Consider the following 15,411-nt stretch of genomic DNA (forward strand, 5'->3'; position numbering starts at 1 on the left):
TTTCTGTCCTGGCTTCTGTAGTGTAATCAGTGAAGACAGGTCTAAAGCTTCCTGTTCTGCCTGTGCTTCTTGAAGAATGAAGATTTTTTTTTTTTTTGTCAGTTGTGGGGCCTGAACTCTGGGCCTGGGTGCTGTCCTTTAGCTCTTCAGTTCAAGGCTAGCACTCTACCACTTGAGCCACAGTGCCACTTCCGGCTTTTTTTTTCCTGCTTATGTGGTGCTAAGGAATGGAATCCAGGGCCTCATACATGCAAGGCAAGCACTCTACCACTGAGCCACCTTCCCAGCCCCAAAGATAGTTTTGATTCACAGTGGCTACAACCACAGGGATCAAGACGATAAGCTATTAGAAGGTATGGCCATATCCTGGACATCAGTTCTCAAATGTGTACATCAATTCTAGAATTTAAAATTTGCTTTTGTCTTCTGCCCTGCCCCTACACCTCAGGATGTTTGATTCAACAGATCAAGGATGAGTAGGGTAGGTGGGGGATTTTTATTTTTAAGAGAGGGGGGTCACTGTGTTTCTCAGGAAACCCTTAACTCTTAGGCCCAAGCAGTCATTCTGCTTCAGCCTCCCAAGTACCTGAAGCATAGTCATGTACCCAATGTCTTGCTAGAAATTTTCCTTTCTGCTAAATCACTTGGGTAACTATTACTGCAAATGTAAGCATCTGTACTTGAGGTAGCTTTATCTTACAGCTTTTGACTCCTGACCAGGTCTTATTAAAGGTCTTGGATACAACCTTGTTGGCCAAGTCAGGTGACACAAAGTAACATACAGAACACAATGGTCAAGGCTCTTCAGTTTCGACCCATGCAGTGAACTGGTACTTTGAGCAATTAGAACTTAAGCTAAGGCCATTCTGAAGTGACAGCTTCCAATGTTTACATCTAGTCTTGACCAAGCTAGGGGCCAACACTCAGCAGTCTATAGGACCTCACCTGGCAAAAAGCTTGCAGGTAACAAGGACAACAGGGGTGTCATTGCTGTACCCTGTAGACTTAATATAGTTAAGTTGTAAGCTTGGTAGTTTTTGTATATCTATATTTCTCATGTTTTCAGGTCTAGGCTCAAATAGTGTAAGAGTGTAAATACTGAAGCTATTAATTTCTTCAGGTAATGACATTCATTACTGTGTAGACTTCACAGTTGCAATTGGACACTGAAGGAACAGAGTAAAAAGCACATGTTTTGGCTTTTGAAAGTGCCCCTGTACCTGAGTATTGAAGAACCATTAGCTGAAGAAAATGAAGCATTTTTGTTTTTCAGGGCTGGGAATTGAACCCATGGCCTCATATATGCCAGGCTGTACCTCTCAGCTATATTCCCAGCCCCCCCCAAATGAAGACAGCTTTAGATATAGTCACATTTGTTTCTGGATAACATGTGATAAGGTTACTTATTCTCCACTTAGGCTCTATTACACAAGTTGTACCACTTAAGACTCTTACAAGAAATTGTGGTACAGAAAAATATTTGTTATGCCCACTTTAAACTAACTGTATTCTCCTTCTCCCAACAATATCAGGAGCAGTTCATGTGATTCTGCGCCACCTGCATCTGAGCCTAGAAGGCAAGAGCAGTAAGCACTGGACTTGGAGGCCAGCACTGTTTCCCACATACCTGTGGTCTCATGGATGGCAGTCTTGGTTCATCCAGCTGATGTTGTCTTAGGTATGCTGAATGCTCTAAGAATTAAAAATGAGAGCTGAGCACTAGTGGTACACTCCTGTAATCCTAACTGCTCAGGATCATGGTTTGAAGCCAGTCCAGCCAGGAGTCTGTGAGATTCTTATCTCCAATTAATCACCAAAAAGCTGGAAGTGAAGCTGTGGCTCAAGTGGTAGAGTGTTAGTCTTGAAGCCCCAGGACCAGCACCAGAAAAAAAAAAATCAGTACATCAGGACTGGGAATGTGGCTTAGTGGTAGAGTGCTCACCTAGCATTCACAAAACCCTGGTTTTGATTCAACATACACAGAAAAAGCCAGAAATGGCGCTGTGGCTCAAGTTGTAGAGTGCTAGCCTTGGGAAAAAAAAGCTTAGGGACAGCGCCCAGGCCCTGAGTTCAAGCCCCAGGACTAGCAAAAAAAAAAAAAAAAAAAAAAATTCTTTGCAGTCTCGGGACAGCATTTAAAAATATCTGCACTTCAATATATTCAATTACATTTATTGACATTTAAAAACTGCCCACAGTCCAGAACTTCAAGGGTTATACAGCCCTACATTCACCCTAGCTATAATATTTCAAACAGTTCTAAGTGGGCAAGTCAGCTCAGTTTTCTTCCTTGTTTTGGGAAAAAGGTAGTAATAGCCAATTCTAGTCTGGTCCCTAGTCTGGTCCATGATCTTTTGGCTATATGATAAAGCCTCCAAAATGACTGGGAGATTTCAAGTTAAGTATTAAGTTGGAATAAGCACAAACTTCTAAACAAACCTCAGTAGCAGCCTGTGCATCTTACTAATCTGGGAGCCCAAAGGTCTAAGATTGTGCTTGGTACATAGCACATAGTTGAGTGGGGTAAAGCAGATATGAAATCTGTTTAGGTAGGAGCTGGCTTTTCCCCAACAGGAAAATAACTATATAGTTTGCCTACTAGCCCAAGGATTCCCTTTTTACTATCTTTTGATTCAAAACATATTTCTATTACTTGCTATTAGTAAGTGCCTTTACATGCCAGTCAATATTTAAAAATTCTAATTTTCATAGCAGCTGTGAGGGTATCACACCTTTACAAACAGAGACATAGATTCAGACCAAAGAAAGTGAAAGTGGGATTCGCTCAGTCTCCCAAGCCCATGCTTTTACTACTTCATAATCCTACTTGGAAGGAAAGCAATTCAACTGTGTGGATCCATTTTGTGACAAATCTTTCATACCACACAAATCCCCTATAATATAGTGAAAGTGACCTAACCTTAGAAAAGGATCACTGCTAGCAAATGCATTTTATTGAGATTTTCAACAGCTGCCATTTGGTTTATAACTTTGAAGGCCTGTCCCTCATCCAGAAGTTAGTTAGCATATAATGTTTAGGAGGAGGAAACAAACACTTGTCCAACAAGGGTCCAAAGTCTTGACCTGAGTTGGCTGGAAGAGCCCAGGAACCATCAACATTTCCCTCAAAAGCACATTCAACAGTTGCCTGTGCACTGTGGGCTCTACTGCCCATCTCCTCTGCCATAGGCTCTCCTCCTTGCCACATATATCACATATATCTACCTGTAATACATACAGCTTTGCAAATGGAGAGGACGCTGTAATTAGATCAGATTCCTCCAGTCTGGGGTAGGAGAAACCACAGCCCTGGTGGTTCCACTTCCTGTTCACTCAGATACTCATAATTATTAAATGGATTTATCAGATGAGTCAAAAGTCCTGATGTATAGTAGGTAGTACAAAAAATTGATTAAAAAGTTGCAAATTATAAAAATGTTTGCAGCAAGTAAGATTCCTGTGGAACCGATGACAAATCTGGTTCTGAAAAGTAGTTCCTTTAACACAGCAGCTTCCATTCCTGTTTGGAGGGTTTGATTCAGACCACAGGAATTAAAAGTCCATGTTTAAAGGCTCTCAGGTCAGAAAATGTAACCTATCCATCAAAGGGATACAACTCCAAAACAAGTTACAAGTCAAATATAACACTGAATGAAAAGAGTGGAACATGTGACTACACAGTATATGATTCTATTGATATGAAATGTCCAGAAAAGGTAGATTTTTGTAGAGACAGAAAGTGGTACCTAGAGCTGGGGTAGGAACAATGAATAAATGAGTATAAAGTTTCTCATTCCAACATTCTAAGACTGAAGAAAGTTACTAAATCACTGATAGGCATATTTTGGGTGAATTATTAAAGGCTCACAATCAGCAGAAAAGGATTCTCTGTTAGTATAGATTTAAAGTGACATTAGTTTTAGAAAATATGTATTAGGAGTCAAGAACATAGCTCAGAAATAGTGTTCAAATCCTTGAGTCTAATCCCCAGCACTCCAAAATGAAAAGTTATTTTTCTTTGTAGTATTAAATAGCTTAGCATCTTTTTTTCTTCTTTTTTTTTTTTTTTCCCCAGTTGTGGAGCTTGAACTCTGGGCCTGGGCACCTGAGCTCTTCAGCTCAAGGTGAGCGCTCTACCACTTGAGCTACAGCGCTATTTACTGGAGATAAGAGTCTCACCAACTTTCCTGCCCAGGCTGGCTTTGAACTGAGATCCTCAGCCTCAAGAGTAGCTAGGATTATAGGTGTTGAGCCACCAGTGCCTGGCTGAATGTTTCTTTTTGCATTTAAAAAAGAGAAACCCAGCAAGAACCTAGACCTAGGGAAGAAATGCTCAGCAAGTGTTGAAAATTACTTTTTCTTTTTTGTGTGTGTGGTACAGGGCCTTGAGTTTACTAGCCAGGTGCTCTACCACTGTGGCACAACCCAGCCATTTTTAGTTAATTTTTCAAATAAGGTCTTGGTTTAGTACCCCCAGATAGCCTGGACCACAACCCTCCTACTTGTGCTTCCTATGTAGCTGACATGGCATGAACTACATCTACTACCACATCTAGCTTTTATTGGTTGAGATGCTAGGTCTCACTTTTTGCTCCAGTGGCTTCAAACTGTGATCCTCTTGATCTCTGCTTCCTGATGAGCTAGGATTACCTGGAGTGAACTAGCAAGTCCAAATAGCACTCTTACCAACAAAATCTGAGAGCTTTTTACAAATAAGAAAACAAAACAAAAACCTTTAAAAGATTGTGCATATCTGTCCCCGTGTCATAGGCCCAGGAAGTATGAATCTCTTGGCACCACAGAGATCAGCATATCAAGTCCGGTTCTCATGACTTCCTTAAAAATGAGGTTGACAGGGCTGGGAATGGGGCTTACTTAGTGCTTGCCTTGCAGCCCTGAGTTTGAGTACTCAGTACCACATAAACAGAAAAAGCTGGAAGTGGTTCTGTGGCTCAAGTGGTAGAGTGCTAGCCTTGAGCACAGAGGCTCAGTCCCTGAGTTCAAGCCCCAGGACCAGGAAAAAAAAAAAAGCTGAGTGGGAACAGCAGTAGGGGTTGGGCAGTGAGGACTGAAGGCTAAGTAGCACTCAGTAATAGAGCTGCTTCTCTGTCCCTGTCACCCATAGCAACTGCAGCCTGGGAGAAATAATGGGGGAAAGACTGAACTTCTTCCTGACACAAAAAGTAACTAGGGAACTCACAATCTCTAGGGGCAAAATGAGGTGAAAAAATTCACACAGGCAGAAAGCTATATGCAGAGGCAGGAGAGATGAAGGTCCTTGCTACATACAAGTCAGGGTCAAGCCTCCTGTTCTTGCTACCTACTTGCCAAACTAATAAAGCTGACATTCTCCCAGCAGAGTCTTCTACCAGGTGGGCATCGCCAAATCCTAGTCAAACTTGTCAAATCTCTATAGATTGTCACTCCCAGCACCACCTAAACCAAGAAATATCATTAGCTTATAATACCAAGACTTTTATTGAAGGGGCTTGCCCCTTCAATCACAAAGAGGGATATTCAGGAACACAGGAAGTCACTCATCTGTCTAGTGTTTCCAACAGCTCTAATCCAAGATTCTTTGAGGGGATTCCCTTTGGTGAGCTCTTCACAATTTTTTCTCTAATGTGTTCATTACCAGGGTGTTTACTAGCCTCCTTCTCAGCCTCTTTAAAATCAAGACAAAACTTTGACATTATAGGAATAAACAATCTAGGAAAGGATGCTTGATATTTCACTAAAAACTTTTATTTGTAAACCATAGTTAACATTATAACCTTAAAGAGATCCCAGCTGTTGTGATTTTGAAAACAAAAAGGTACTACACAGATCCAGCCTTATCTTTATAGTCTTTTTCTGGTTTGATTATATATGATTTCCAAAAGTCAACTATTGTAGAGAGAACAGCCCCAGACCCAGAACTGCATGTGTCCAGGCTTAGACTATACCCTTACATTTTCTGTTGCAGTTCAAAGGTTTGGAGAAACTGAAAAGGCATTACCTTAATAATTTTTTCTCTTTAAAGAGAAATTATACTTCTACTTTGCAGTTTCAGAATCAAATAAATACTTGGAACAATCACAGTGATCAGAAATCACTAAATAAACGAATACTGGGACCAGTCAGATTGACAACTGTTAAACATACATGTTCCATTTCCATACAAATTCTCAAACTGCCAAAAAAAAATCTGAACAGAGTAGCGGCTTAAATTCGACATCAACATTATCACTTATAAATACAAAACTTGACATGAAAATGTAAGTGTTCAGCCTGGCTTGTACCCAGAACCTGTAAGGAAAAGTCAGAGGCACCCAGTCTTTCTCTAATGAAGACCCAGAGAATTTTTCTGCTAAGAAGCTGATAAACTCCCAACTAAGACTGGACCTGTTGGCCTAGGGGATAATTATACTCCCAACTCATAACATAAAATAGATGATGATAGAGTTGGGCCACAGGAGGAGCTCTTGAATGTAGAAATGCTTAACACATTAAGCAAAAGAGCATTTTGCTGCATGCTTCCAAGCCTGGAGTCAGCACACACTGCACCTGAGTGAGACTCAAAACTTCAGCCCTCAGATCCCATGTTCATCTGGCAAAATTTTCCTAGACAAAATACATATAGTGAAACCATGCTAAAGACATCCAAAAATATATAAAAGGAATAGGCCAGCACAGCAGAGGGTGAGATAAGCCTACTCAGGCATCAAAAGATCAGGATGGAGCAATGGCTAGATTCCTGTAAGACTTTTCAGATGGGTAGCCAAATGAGTACATTGTACTCTGTCACGGAGATTCCCAGGGTCTTAACAAAGGTTCTTCTTAACAATCCAGACACATTTCCAACAACCTTCAGCATTCTGAGCTTGGGCAGGCTAATGGAGACTGCAGCCAATAGCAGCAGCCCCAGGACAGGTAATTGTACTTATGCACTGCTAACACCCTTTCCTTAATAACAAGGTTTCTATATTCAGACTCCTCTCTGAAAAAGAGTTAACAGTTTCACTCTTTCGAGGTAGAGGCTTTGGGAATTAATATGCTTATAATACACTCTTAAGTTCCCTAAGCGACTTTCCTATGACATGTTACCTAATGAGGAAGGCTATGGGCAGGGTGCTTGTCTAGCAATCCCTTGTACTAAGTTCAATCCCTTGTACTAGCCCCTCTTCCTTCCCCAAAAAAGTCAACAATGGAGCTCATATTAAAAAAAGAACTTCTTCAGCTTTCCAGACCCTTAGTCCTTGCCACCTCTGTCCCACATCCACATACTGAATTTACTCTGACTTTATTTCAAGTTACATTGTCTTACCTTAGAGACCCATCACACAGCACAGTAGCAGGTCATACAGAAGCAACTGCATCCTCAGGCCCCTATAGTCCCTGGCCTGGGAGAATGACCATTACTAGACACATTCTCTTTCACACATTGCCATTTACAAAGTTCCTGGTGCCCAGTTTAATTCCTCAGGAGTACAGCAAACCTACCTTATGCATGGGTTTACTTTAAGTGGCTTTCTCCTAGCCTGTCAAAAAATAAAATGAAATCCCCAAATGAAATTTAAATTCCTGTTTGCATATTACACAGCTCAGTTGCAAACAAAAAAAAAGTCAGTCCATGTCATCATCAGTTGTGTTTGTTCTGTGATCTACTGTTTTCTTGCTTTGAATTTTGTGAAAATAGCCCTCCCCAAAAGCAAATGGTACGCCCAAAGCAAGGGAAATGTTAATGTACTTAGGTGATAAAATGAAAATTTTAGGTTTGTTGAACAGTTGTATGTCTTCACTGAAGTTGGGAAGCATTATAGGAAAAAGTAACCAAACATCTTGCAGTATGGTACTGAATTTTATGAATCCTGAGCATTCTCAGTTTGTCTTCAGTGGTGTTGCCCTTGGAACCAAAGACCTGCTAAGAAACCCTAGTGAATTAGTAACAGATAGGACAAAAGAAGCACATCTAGAGTCAACTTAGCAAACTGGAAAAAACTTGGTAATAATAACTTTAAATATCCCAGAGGGTCTGGTACCTTGTCATGTGAGTCAAGCAGGACCCAGAGGGTGTTTTTGTGTTACTTCACATAATTATTTAGGGAGAAGGATCTGAATAGGGAACTGAGTTTGCTTGTGTCTGTGTGTCTGACTCTATCCTTGAACAGTGCAGAAACCTTTCTGAGGGAATTAAGCTACCAGGAGAACTATTAGGTCTGGAAAAAAAATTGTCTAAAAAAAATTAAGATACAACAGGATTACAAATGATTTCTCCTGGCTTTTGCTAGAACAAAAAACCTCTGTTAGTGTTTCTGGCAAAAAAAAATACAGTTAGGTATAAAGGAGACAGAATAAGACACTGTCAGGGTGAATGTGGTAAATCAACCTAATGTCTCTTTCAGTTTGTAAATGATAAATCTGATGGTAGCTATAAACTGTGGCTTAACAATAGAGGACAACAGCATCTAAATGATTCACATGACAATCACCATCATAGCCTTCCCATTTTCATCAATCATCAAAAGGTACCATAAACAAAGAACTTTAAAGTAACTTTAAAGTCTGTGTTTTCTTAAATGGGGGATTCAGGGCAGGCAGACACCAGCTCAGCAAGCCACTGTTTAATCCCAGTTCACTGTAGAAACTCCAAGGATTGGGGAGCTTCATATTCGTATTTACACCACTCGTTTCTTCCACTTGTCCCTCTTACCGTCCAGCTTAACAGACTCCAGAAGTAGCTCTTCAGGTGTTTCTTGCGCATGATAGGCATACAGTAGGATAAAAAAGGTATTTCTTAAATACCCAGTTTTCCTTGGTCAGCTTATTTTGCTTAAATACAGACAATAGACTACTCCTGACATAGGAAAAACAATCACAATTTCCTTAACTCAAAAGAGACAATTAAAAACACAGTAAAATAGGAAACTGCTCCAAACAAAAATCAGTAGAACAAAAGAGAAATACACAAAGGTTTGTAGAGTAAGACTGAGCACAGGAGTTACTCAGGATCACAGTATCCAGTTAAACCACTATTCTGCTCCCCTGCTGTGCACCCTTGCCCACCCACCCCCCTCTTCAGTTTTGTGCATGACTAGCCCCAGATGTGGGGAAAGATAAGTCCTCTCAAAGCTTCTGTCAGCTCAGTACTTCACTCCTGGAATAAACTCCTTGGCATCTGGGTTCAGGTTACTTTTGCTCTGAAATAAGGACCAAGAAATAACACATTTCAAGTTAAGCTGAATTTCAAATTGTATTTTTTCCCTCCACTTAAAAAGTTTTGGCCTGGTGCTAGTGGCTCACATCTGTAATCCTCGCTACTCAGGAGGCTGAGATCTGAGGTTCGCAGTTCAAAGCCAGCCCGGACAGGAAAGTAACTCTCATCTCCAATAAACCACCCAAAGTAGACCTGTGGCTAAAAGTAGTAGAACACTAGCCTTGAGCAAAAAGGAGTTCAGGGGAGCTGGGAAAGTGGCTCAGTGGTAGAGTGCTTGCCTTGCATGCACAAGGCCCTGGGTTTGTTCCTCAGCACCACATAAGCAGAAAATGCCAGAAGTGGTGCTGTGTCTCAAGTGGTAGAGCGCTCGCCTTGAGCTGAAGAGCTGAGGGACAGCACCCAGCCCAGAGTTCAAGCCCCACGACCAACCAAAAAAAAAAAGAGAGAGTGAGTGAGTTCAGGGACATGGCCAAGGCCCTGAGTGCCCCATGACTAACCAAAAGAAAAAAAAAAAACAAAAAATATTCCAAATCTTGGCAAACTTCCAGGCATAATTATTCAAAATATGAGTTGTATGAGAACTATATAAAGTTCATAGAACATAGAGGCTGGAAATTCACTTATAGGTTTTAATTCTAAATAGAAAATAGCTTCTTGAGACGATCTTCTTTCCACAATGAACAGAATCATTCAGAACTATAGTATATAATGCAGATAGTATAAGAGAGGGACCATCGCAAATGATCATTTGAAACTAAACAAAAAAGAATCAGATTTTTATCCTGTATCCTAGCTCCTTTGAGAAATCCACCAAGGGAAGATAAAAGTTGGTAATGTTGGCAACAACACTATTTCCTGGGCTCTTTGATGAGTAGTCCATCCTTTCATTGCACGTTTTCATTAATGCCTATCTCAGAGATAAGACAGGGCAACTCAAGAGAAATCTGAGAGTCTGTGATTTCCAAACCCTATATTCTTCTTATACATCATCTGTGGAGCTACATCTTACCAAAATATCTTCAGAATCATGGCCGTCACTGACTGACAATCCATTTAGCTGCTGCTGCAACTGTCCCATGGCTTGAGGCAGGTCTCGAGCTGGAATGAACCAGTCTTGGTCCTCCTCATCAAGCATCTCTTGGAAGCAGCGGTCCAAGAAGTCTTGCTCCTGTAGCTCCTCTTCCACCTGCAAGCAGAGGGCAGTAACTCAGATGCACATCCTGTCCAGGGTTTTCCCCAACCTTTTCCTTCAGAAGTCTTTATAACTCACAATGATTCTCTATGGGTTCTAAGTATTAAGATACTTGTAAAAACCAATTAGAAAAAATATAATTTCAACAATGAGACAGAGGAAATAGTTATTCAAAGTAACAGAAATTTCAGGCCTTTACAGATCTTTTCAGAGCTGTAATATTCATGCAAATATTTTTCAGTCTTTTTTTTTTTTTTTGGGTCCGGTTGTGGGCCTGAACTCTGGGTTTGGGCGCTGTCCCTCAGCTCTTCAGCTCAAGGCTAGCACTCTACCACTTGAGCCACAACGCCACTTCCGGCTTTTTTCTTTTTGCTTATGTGGTGCTGAGGAATCAAACCCAGGGCCTCAGGCATGCAAGGCAAGCACTCTACCACTGAGCCACCTTCCCAGCCCCTCAGTTATAGTCTTATGGACAATCATTTTTAGAAATTCTTTTCTTGATCCTCTTAAAAAAGGGTTTTTTTAGCTTTTCTATTTATTATCTTTAAGTAGTTATATAAATAAGTTGCCATTAACAAAGAAGTTTATGAATACAATGTAGCTTGATCAATGTCATCCCTTTCAACATTTGTTATCCATCCCTCTTCTAGCCACCCTTTCCCTCACTCTTCTTAATTTTGTAGGATATACATTGGATTCTTTTTTTTTCCTTTCTTTGTTGGTCATGGGGCTTGAACTCAGGGCCTGGGTGCTATCCCTAAGCTCTTTTGCTTAAGTACTCTACTCCTTTGAGTCACAGTGCCACTTCTAGTTTTTAGTGGTTAATTGGAGATAAGAGTCTCATAGTCTTTCCTGCCCCAGCTGGCTTTGAACCATGATCATAAGATCTCATTGTCCTAAGTAGCTAGAAATACAGACGTGAGCTACCAGCACCCAGCTACATTGGATTCTTGACTGCATTCTCCCTCTTCATTTGTTTACCCCTTCCCCCCCCTTGACCCCAACATACCCCGTTTGAGTACGTAAAGAAGGAATCTTCTTAAATTTTCCATTTTATAGGAAGTATGCAAAAGATGTAGGAAGTATTGTCATTAAGCCTACTACTTGGGCACTGGAGATTAAATCAAAACCAATTCTCAGCTTGGCCTACTTTCCTAGTAATGAGACCCCCATGGCAAAAAAATACTTTCAGAACTTTAGAAAGATATAAAGAACACTTCTGAGTATAGCACTAGAAAATTATGTTATTAATGCAGTATTCTTGCCAACAAAAAGAAATTTATGAGCCAGGCACCGTGACATAGGTCTACAATTGTAGCTACTTGGGAAGCTGAAAATAGGAAATCATGGTTCAAAGCCAGCCAGGGCAGAAAAGATTTTTAGGCACTTTTTCAATCTATGGCTGGGTACCTACTATCATTCCAAGGTACATGGGAGGCTGAGATTGGGAGTATCCAGGTACCAGGCCAGCCTGGGTAGAAGAATCCATGATATTCCCTCTCTATGGAAGGAAAGCTTTTGGATGCAGTGGCATGCTTGTGAGTGTAGCAATGAGAAGCCTAAAAGCAGGCAACCTGAGGCTCAAGTGACATTGTCCAAAAAGAAATGTATTCTTTACCTGACTTATGTAACCCCTCTGTACAGCACCTTTATAATAACAATTTAAAAAATTTAAAAAAATAAGCGCCTACATGACCAGGAAGCAAGACCCTATCCTAAAAATGGCCAGTGAAAAACGAGACCTAGAGGCATGGCTCAGCAGTATTTTATCAGCCTAGCAGGTGCCAAGCTCTGTGTTCAAATCCCCATTACTTGTGGTCTTACACAAAACAAAAAAAAAAAGAAAAAATTATGAATATATAAAAAGCTGCAGGAAGGAGAGCTGTGGCTCAAGTGGTAGAGTACGAGCCTTGAGCTGAAGATCTGAGGGACAGCACCCAGGCCTGGAATTCAAGCCCCACAACTGACAAAAAAAAAAAAGACAATAACAACAACAAAGTTACCTTACTTTTATGTAACTGTAACCCCTCTGTATATCACCCCTCTGTAACTGTAACCCCTCTGTATACTAAAAAAATATTTTTTTTAAAAAAGCTCCATAATCCTTAAATATTGCCCCAAATTAAAGCACAATAAATATACCTAGGCTATTTCAGAATTCTTTGTAGACAATGTTTACTACAGAGTACGGTTAACTCTACAGATTTTATTGTGACTTTAACAAGACAGACTCGCTTCACATCTGGCAAATTATTTTCCTACAGCCTGCCTGGTGACAAATTCAAAGCTTACTATCGCCATCTTCAGGGTGGAGGTCAAACAAAAGTAATCATTAAAATTAGCTTGTATAGAGGTACCTTACGTATTCAAAAGAAAAGTCAATGGTAGCAAGACTTAAGCAAACTATTTCAACTTCAACCTCACAATTATTTACACACTAAAAAAGATCTCAAGTAAGCTGTATGTTTATGAAATTTTAAAAAGAAATACAACAAAATTTTTTTTTATAAATTTGTGTTTGAAGTCAACCTGGAATTTTCTCTGTCCATTCTTATATACCCTCTCTGAAATTTTTTACTTGAGATATTACTCATTTAGGTCCTTGCCCATGTGAATCTGTTTCCCTAACTATAACCAATTTTCTTAGTATAAGAGTCAGGAAATCTATCTATCTATCTATCTATCTATCTATCTATCTATCTATCTATCTATCTATCTATCTATCTAGTGTGTGTGTGTGTGTGTGTGTGTGTGTGTGTGTGTGTGCGCGCGCATATATTACTCAAAGGATTTAAAAATTCATTATGGCTGGGTGCTAATTACTCATGCCTGTAATGCTAGCTACCCAAGAGGCTGAGATCTGAGAACTGTGGTTTGAAGCCAGCCCAGACAGAAAAATCCATGAGACTTTTATTTCCATTAACTACCAAAATGTTGCTTGAAATACAGTTGTGGCTCAAGTGGTAGAATGCTAGCCTTGAGCTAAAAGCTAAAGGAACTGTGCATAGGCCCTGAATTCAAACTCCAATACCGACACACAAAATATTCATTATGCATTTTCATCTGTGTTTCTACATCATAGCACATTTCGCAAACTGCATTAAGTAATTTTTTTATCCCAATTTAACTCATTTCTCCTGTCTTACAAATTATGTGTGTAGCTAGGCACCAGTAGGTCATACCTGTAATTCAAGCCATTCAGGAAACCAAGATCTAATAAACATGGTTTTAAGCCAGCCCAGGTAGAAAAGTCCATGAGACTCTTGTCTCCATTAAGCAAAGCTGGAAACAGAGGTGTAGAGAGCTAGCCAACAGTGAAGGAGCTGAGCATGAGGCCATGAATTCAAGCTCCAGTACTGGGAAAAATAAAACAAAAACTATCTTAAAAATTCTGTGTGTATTTTTGGAGATACAAACCATCCACAACTATAACACAGTTGATATTACTTCTTCCTTTCTTTCCTGAGTTACACTTTCTGATCTTGAGTGATATACCTTTTTTGAAATCCTTTCTTCTTTCAAAATTCCATTTCCATTTCTATTAACTTCACACTAAAAGATATCTTTTCAAAAAGCTCAGTGACCATCACTCTTACTTTTTAAGGACTGAAGTTTTTTGCCCATCATGACAACTGAGTTGAATTTTAAGGAGGAAGAATTTGGAAACTAGCTAGTAACTTTGATACAGTATCTTCTGACTTTGCAATAAAATAAGAAGAGAGAATAAGATGAAAGAACTTGATGGTTAATTAATGTCCAGCTTGCAGGGGTTTAGGAAGAACTGACATCAATAAAAATCCTAGATCCAAAATATTCCTGGTTCTCAAATGAATAAAGTTCCTGAAATTCTCAATCTTCTGGCTGAATATAGAGCAACAGTTTCAAGACAATGTTGCCAAACTAATATTACCTATGAATTATTAGGGTTAAGAGAATTTGAATATCCAATTATTAACTAGCTCAATCCTTCTAAGGGCCTGGAACACAATCCTTGAAGCTGTCATTGCTTTTCTAAAATAAGTTATAGTCAGTCATATCTCTAATCTCAGCACCAGAGAGGATGATGATAGAAGCCAGACTGGGCTACATGGTCAGATCCTGTCAGGAAGAAAAGCAAAGAAGGAAGGGAGGAAGGGAAGGAGGGAGGGAGGGAGAGAGGGAGGGAGGAAGGAAGGAAGGAAGGAAGGAAGGAAGGAAGGACAGGAAGTGATTGAATTATTGGAATTTTTTGCATATTAATCTAGCAACAGTAATTCTAAATTAACTCCTTTCTTGTTTTACAATCCATCAACAGAAATTTACCAAAGTGTCATGATAAGATTGTAGCTTACAGTTAATCAGGAATATGAGTCTCAAGAAATTCTACCATTCTGAGGAGAGTGTTAGATGTTTATTTTCAAACTAGGGAGCCATGTAATCTTCAAGTATTGTTACAGAATGGATTAGAGGTTAGATTACAGTGAAAAAGTGTCTTTCATAAATGTGGTGGTCAATTTAATGCTTATTTAACTGAAAAGAGAGATATATACAGATTACTTTTGAACATAATCATGAAATGATTGATTGAATCATCAGTGTGCAGTTTCATGTATCGTAGAGGAAACCACTTAAGTATATCTCATCTATAAAGTTTCTTGATTTTAATACTTAAAAATACAAAATTTAAAACTTAATTTCATTCTCAAATATTCATTTCACATAATCATATTTCATTGTATTAAAATATTTTTCTCAGTGAAAAAAATAAGTTATAGTGTTCAGAGCTTCTAAACTGTCTTTCTTCAATAACTATACTTGTCTATATTTCTGAAAGTTACTAGTTTTTAGTATTATTCCACCCATCCTGCCTCAGTTTACTAAACTCCTGCACACAGGAGTTCACAGAGGATCCACAGTGTGGTCATCTGAATCTTAAGAGTCCCAATCCTTGGGAGAAGATCTTTACTAGCCATACAACGGACAAGGGTCTCATATCTAAAATATACTTGGAACTCAAAAAATTAAACCCCCCAACAACAAATCC

At 39.5% G+C, this 15,411-nt stretch overlaps 1 protein-coding gene across 1 annotated transcript in view; it reads right to left on the minus strand.

Moving 5' to 3' along the window:
* Positions 1–5,729: 5,729 nt before the first annotated feature.
* Positions 5,730–15,411, minus strand: part of Paip2b (poly(A) binding protein interacting protein 2B) — a 30,678-nt gene continuing 20,996 nt past the window's right edge. The window contains exons 4-5 of the mRNA XM_013022557.1: positions 10,206–10,382; positions 5,730–9,179 (exon numbers count right to left, since the gene is read on the minus strand). Of these exons, the coding sequence (XP_012878011.1) occupies positions 9,123–9,179; positions 10,206–10,382 (234 nt within the window). The 3' untranslated portion in view covers positions 5,730–9,122. The remainder of the gene's footprint in view (positions 9,180–10,205; positions 10,383–15,411) is intronic.

Source organism: Dipodomys ordii, unplaced genomic scaffold (genome assembly GCF_000151885.1).
Source record: "Dipodomys ordii isolate 6190 unplaced genomic scaffold, Dord_2.0 Scaffold63, whole genome shotgun sequence".
In the NCBI taxonomy this organism is placed as follows: domain Eukaryota; kingdom Metazoa; phylum Chordata; class Mammalia; order Rodentia; family Heteromyidae; genus Dipodomys; species Dipodomys ordii.